Source organism: Patiria miniata, unplaced genomic scaffold (genome assembly GCF_015706575.1).
Source record: "Patiria miniata isolate m_02_andy unplaced genomic scaffold, ASM1570657v1 HiC_scaffold_1, whole genome shotgun sequence".
Classification (NCBI taxonomy): Eukaryota; Metazoa; Echinodermata; class Asteroidea; order Valvatida; family Asterinidae; genus Patiria; species Patiria miniata.
In genome coordinates, this window is record NW_024037047.1 from 26,063,186 (window position 1) to 26,069,685 (window position 6,500).

General features: G+C 44.9%; 1 protein-coding gene across 1 annotated transcript; it reads left to right on the forward strand.

Moving 5' to 3' along the window:
- Nucleotides 1-4,684, forward strand: LOC119732348 (neuroligin-4, X-linked-like). The gene is made up of 3 exons (XM_038205809.1): nucleotides 1-1,490; nucleotides 2,260-3,939; nucleotides 4,179-4,684. Exons 1-3 carry the CDS (start codon nucleotides 1-3, stop codon nucleotides 4,663-4,665), a joined length of 3,657 nt encoding a protein of 1,218 aa, XP_038061737.1. The 3' UTR covers nucleotides 4,666-4,684.
- Nucleotides 4,685-6,500: the final 1,816 nt, after the last annotated feature.

Sequence of the window (6,500 nt, forward strand, 5' to 3'; positions counted from 1 at the left end):
ATGGCTTCAGTAACAAGATGTATGTGCCTCTTTCTGAATTTGTTCATTTTCACAGCTGGTTTGCAAAGTGGAGAGGGGCAATTTGTTATCACAAATACTACCCTGGGCCCCGTTATGGGAGTGAAAACATCCTTTCCGCCTCTTACGGATCAACTCGTGACGCGGTACACCGCCATACCATACGCGGAACCGCCGACCGGGGAACGGCGGTTTTCCAAGCCCGTGCCGAAAGCTCCCTGGGACGACGTACTGGACGCCACGGTGTACGGTCCCAGCTGTCCGCAACCTGGACTAAACACATCGGGCGCTTCTCTCCCAAATACAGACATTGACGAAGACTGTCTTCTTTTGAACATGTTTGTGCCTCATGATGCCTTGGCCTTGTCTGGACCTCTTCCCGTCATGATTTTCATACACGGGGGTGGTTTTATTGCCGGTCAAGGTATGGCCTTTGACGGGACAGTCCTGGCGTTACACGGACAGGTCGTCGTGGTGACCATTAACTATCGTCTTGGACCCTTCGGCTTTCTCAGCACCGGTGACGACTCAGCACCCGGGAACTACGGACTCTGGGACCAACGCCTGGCTATCCAGTGGGTCAAAGACAACATCGCAAGCTTTGGTGGTGATCCGGACCAAATCACCATCTTTGGTGAGTCGGCTGGTGCGTCGAGCGTGACCTACCAGATGATCTCCCCACTGAACGACAGGACTCTTTTCCAACGGGTGATTGCTGAGAGTGGGGTGGTGTCCCCCAACGTAGTCATCCCGGGAATATTGGCTCAGTTCCAGGCGTTTACCCTCGGCTCAATCCTCGGGTGTAACCTACCCATCGGTAGTACATCCCATGACCTAATCAGCTGCCTCCGAGGGATGAGCATGGAGTCTCTTCTGACTCAATTTTATACCGTGAATGCGTCACCGACAGTTGACGGAGAGCTCCTCCCTACCGACATCAATACGCTCCTTGCCCATCCCCGTGTTGGACAGTACGACCTCATCATGGGCTTCAACGACCAAGATGCAAGTGTCTACCTGAGTCGAGTCGATAAGGATTATACAGAAGAGGAGTTAAGAGCCGATATTCAGTACTTTGTGTTGATCTGTCAGTGTACGACATCGCAGGAAATCACCGATGCGATTTTCGCCTACTACTTCGGCGGACAAGATCTAGAAGACCCCGATGAAAACGTGATGAGATTCTTGGACGTTACCGGTGACATGTCCTTCAAGGTCCCCAGTATCAACTTTCTCACTCGTCATGCTGAATCCGCGGCCAACACGAGCACATATTTTTACCAATTCATCTACGAGACCGGGAAGGAGTACTTCCTTCCGCTAGAATGGTGGGATTTGATCTCAGGGGCACCGCACGCACTCGAGCTCCTTTACGTGTTTGGTTCCATCAGCGCTTTTTATCCGAACGACCTGGACGCAGCCATCCTTTCCAACAGGACGATGGATTACTTGACCCAGTTTGCACGATACGGGTGAGGAATTTTGTTTTGAATTTGATTTCAAATGACACATTTAATAGATTACCAAAGTTGATATTTTGGATAAGCTTTTGCTCACTGGACTGGTTTGATGATTTCCAAAATGATGATATAGTTAAAAGATCGATCAAATGAAATGTACGAAGTTAGTCCAGTTTTGCAAATATCAGTGCAATTTACATGTACAACTAAAAATAAGAGCAATGACAGTATAAGAGCAGGCTTATCAGGGTCAGTACTATTTTTGCAGCATGTGTTACGTAATTAATAATATTATTACGTAATTACTCTGAAAGTTGTGGGTAAAAAGATTTCATATTTCACAAGTTCTTCATTAGAACATATCAAATAAAGTTGTAAGAGTCCCTTTAACCATGGTTGAACTACTGACAGCAAATAGTTGAGTGAATGTTGACCCCTATTATAACGTACTACTGACTGCAGTTGGTCTCTGAACCATGCGTGGACTCGCTGCCAAACCGACACCGAGTATAAAATAACGGATGCAAAACTAAGAAGCTAAAAACCACAATAGCACAGTGGACATACAATACAATGTAAGGTCAAAGGAGCCCCCCTCCACACACACAAAAAACAGCAATCAACAACCCCCCCCCCAAAAAAAAAAATCAGCCCATACCTAGACTGAGATAGGATGTTATGTGTGACAGAATTTATATTCTTTTCATCCGATTCAGAAATCTGTGAATTGAGGCAAAATATACATTATTTTTTCCCCTCCAATTCTTTTCTTCGTATGCAGGAATCCAAACGGTGCTGGCTTACCAGACTTACCGGAGTGGCCAGAGTTTGAAACAGAGAACGGATCCTACATCATTTTAGATCCTGGCTACAAGACAGGACAACGTTTCAAACCTGGCAAAGTAGCCTTCTGGAATGACTATATTCCAACCATAACCGAGCCTGAATATTACAAGAAAGCCTGCTTATACGAAGTACCTGTCAGGAGGGGCACCTTGCGAAAGCCAGACAATATGACGGTGCAGATTTCAGGCAAAGACGGAGAAGTGCTTGGATCTGTCGTCGGGGCTTTGCGAGTAGCAGACGAGGCGATGGGAGGACAAGAGATTGCCGAGTACTTGGGTATTCCTTATGCAAAACCGCCACTCGGCGAACTGCGATTCAGGCCGCCTGAAGACACAGGAAAGTGGGGCGATGAACCGCTTGGAATCCCGGAGAAGCTACCGCCTGCCTGCCCACAGGACGTCACTCGAGATCCTTGGATGGTTCGTCTTGGGTTCAACCAAACTAGCGAGGACTGTCTGACTCTAAACATCTACGCCCCAACTCAAGACCCCAACGACCCAGCTCTGCCGGTTTTGGTTTTCATTCACGGTGGGGACGCAAAATACGGCACCTCCTCAGTCTACGATGCTACTCTCCTTGCATCTCGGGTCAAAGCTGTCGTTGTGGTGATGAACTACCGTCTAGGAGCTCTTGGTTTCCTGTCTACAGAAGACGAAGTAGCACCTGGTAATTATGGGCTGCATGATACCCTGGCTGCTCTCAAATGGGTCAACAAGTACATCGGAAGCTTTGGAGGTAACCCGGAGCGCGTCACAGTCCAAGGCTACGGCTCCGGTGCAATTCTCGCCCATATGCTGACACTCTCTGAGACAGCGAAGGGCTTATTCAACAGAGCTGTTTTGATGAGTGCAACTGCTATAACCCCACCTGTCGATAATCCAGTACTTCCAAGTGTATCCGAGAGAGCTAAAACTCTAGCAAGCAAACTTGGATGTCCAACTGAGACCAGTGACATGATGGTCAGCTGTCTCCGTGACAAGCCCGCGGCCGACCTTGTGTCCATTACTATAAGTGCTCCATTTGGCTTAGCCTTTCCGACCGTTGTAGACGGTGATCTTATCACTGACAAACCTCTTGAGTTGCTGAAAGCAGGCCGAATCAACGACGTTGACATACTTGTTGGGTTGGCACAGGACGGATTTGCCGGGGTGGCATTTGCCTTCACCGGCCTTGATTGTCCAAGTACCGCAGAAGTCCAGCAGTACATAGACACAGTGAGCAGCCTGTGTTTCACCAATCCTGATAAAACAGCTTTCGCTCTTGCGACGGAATATATCGGAAAGGGTGGACTCGATGATGATTGCCAGACACGTGGAAGTTTCAGACAGTTCATAAACGACTATCTGTCATACTGGAGCACATTGGAAGCTGCTAGACTCCACGCCGACGCCGGCCACTCTGTCTACTTCTACTCGTTTAATCTCAAACCACCTGCTCATTATTACAAGGGGCCACTTCCACCTCAGGTCGGACCAACGTTTGCAGATGATCTTCAGTTCCTGTTTGGAGATCCATACAGTCCTCTCGTGGATGAACTCCAGCTATCCTACAGGCTGGAAGATAAGCGGTTCACCCAAGAGCTGATGGCATTCTTGGAAATGTTTACATACAATGGGTAAGATTACTAACCATCTTTATAGAACTTGCAGGAAATTTCAGTAATATTTTGTTACTCACTAAATACCTGTTGTGAGGAAGAAATGAACTGAATCATTGGACATAAAGAAAATGAATTGCACTATCTTAGCATACAGTTGCTTCACTATAATACCTTGGTGAAATCTCTAAACAGTATTGGGGTTTGTATTTTCAGACTCTCTGACAAATTCGCTTACCTACACTTTTCCATTTTAGGGCTCCGGGATCTTCACTTTCTGGAGTGAAGTGGCCAGCATTCGACTCGGCCAACCTGACCTACATGTCACTCACCGACTGTCCCCAGGCCCTCTCAGGCAATGACAACAACTGGCAACATCTCCTTCGCTTCTGGGCAAGCTACCTACCGTCCATCACAGCACCTGCCCCTACTCCTCCGGAGCCTACCCCCTGCCCACCGGAGCCTACCCCCTGCCCACCGGACCGGCCCTGCCCACCGGACCCGGAACCTTGTACCGTCAGTGTGGGTGGGTTGAGGCTTCCCCTTTCTGAGGCTAGTACCGTCATCGCAGCACTGATCGGAACAACCGTAGGAGTTGGGGTGTTAGCTATTATCTTTTTGGGGTTGTGTGTGGCAAATAAAAAGGCCCGGGCAAATGGAGCAGAGAAGGAAAATCGTTGGATGGAGGCCGGGGTAGATCTGACTCACATAGACACCAGGAATGACAGCCGTATTGAATTTTAAAATAATTTCATTATCACTAATAATTTACCGGCTAATCTTTTGCTTTTTGTTGTCGCCCTAATATTATTATTCCGCTAGATATAAAAAGAGGATCGATAGAGTTGCCAAAAAACCATGAAGTTTTGTAAAACGATCGGCAGCTCTTCGATTCCATTCAAAAATCGAACGATGCATGGAAAAGGATCACCGATTTCAATTAGGTGTCAAAGGACTGGTTTCCAACAAGTGTCACCGATGGTATATTAACGGATATGCCCGTTTGCAGTTAAAAACTGACGCTGAAGTCAAATCGGATTTCATTGATTGTAGATTATTCTTTAACTTTCATTGTACTGTATTTTGTTGTTGATTAATTATATTGAAGCAAGTAGGTCTGTATTTTTTAGATACGCGTAATATGACGGCAGGAGTTTATTCAAGAATTTAGTTTAGGCTATAACGAGTTACATGTATGTACAATTCTGTCAAATTTATTTCTGTGGATAAAACCTTTAGGGCACGGACACGCTTGCTTTTGTTCGTACCAATGAAGAACAACTTCAATTCACCAATTACAATTATTGATTTTTTCAGCACGTGTATAGTTAAAATTATATCTGTAAATACGTACTAAACTTTAAGTAGCAGCTTTCATGTGAATTGATTTTGTACACTAATTTGTGGCATGCACTTAGAATAGCATCTCAATTAAAAGTTGCTATACAGGGCGGCCAAAAAGAAGCCCGGAGCGGCATACTTCCACTACCTTGAGACTCAAACAACTTGAACCAATTGATGGAGAATCCTTTTAGAAGAATTATGATACCAAAATATTCCGATTTGTTCCAATAGTTTTCGATGCATAGCCTTTTTTTTTGAAGAATACTTCTTTCACGTGGGTATTATTATATAACAATCCCTCTATCAATTACAATGAAAGTCCAATTCCCGGGCGCGGTTTAGTAATTCATCGGGACAAAAATGACCCCCACCTTGCTCCACAAAATAGGCTCTAGAACAAAAACTACTAGACCGATTTTACTTCTTAAAAGATTTTCCATGCATTGGTATATGTGGTTTGAGTCACAGGTAGTGGAAGTATGCTATTCCGTTTTTTTGACCACCCTGAATATTAAGTAGAAGTAAAAACACACACACACACATAAGGTACGAATGTAAAGTTTTGTTTTTGCAAGAAGACTAAGTATAATACGAACTATTATGTGGTAGGGAAAAGTGTTGAAATAGAATCTTAGAACACATCAGACTCATTATAGTTATACGTAAATTAAAATAAAATAGACAATAATGTTGAGAATCAAGTAAAAACTAGTCTCTTTCGAGAGCTGTTTTTGTGTCTTCCCTATGGGTGCAACCCAGTAAATAAATTCCCATAGAGACCAGTGACAAAGCCCCATTCTTCAAAATTCTTTCAAAAATACTCAAAACTCTCAGAGATTTTCAGGCTACAAAAAAAAAAATGATGATCAACATGCCGTTTTCATTTTCCTTTCAAATGTTGGTGTGTTTACCGGTGACTTCTAATTTTTTGAAGATCACCCCTAAAAGGAATTATGTTTCCCAAACTGGAAAAGTAGCCTTTTTGAAAAGGATCCCTCCACAACATGGCTAAATAGCCCCACCTTGGGCGGACCCAATTGCATCCAAAATGCTGGAATTGCCGTGCGATTTGCATATCTTCAATTCCCCAATTCCACGGCTCCCATATATCTTTGAACTCTCCATAATAAATTGAGTGTACATGTATAACTTTTATTCATGAGCTCGACGGGCGGGTTTTTGTCTGGGCTGCACCCTATAGCCATGAGTGTTTTACTTGTCCGGAAGTTGTCGCT

Coding starts and splice junctions, on each gene's coding strand:
- LOC119732348 (XM_038205809.1), top strand. CDS start 1: ATGGCTTCAGTAACAAGATGTATGTGCCTCTTTCTGAATTTGTTCATT. Junction 1,491..2,259: donor ACCCAGTTTGCACGATACGG/GTGAGGAATTTT, acceptor CTTCGTATGCAG/GAATCCAAACGGTGCTGGCT. Junction 3,940..4,178: donor GAAATGTTTACATACAATGG/GTAAGATTACTA, acceptor TTTCCATTTTAG/GGCTCCGGGATCTTCACTTT.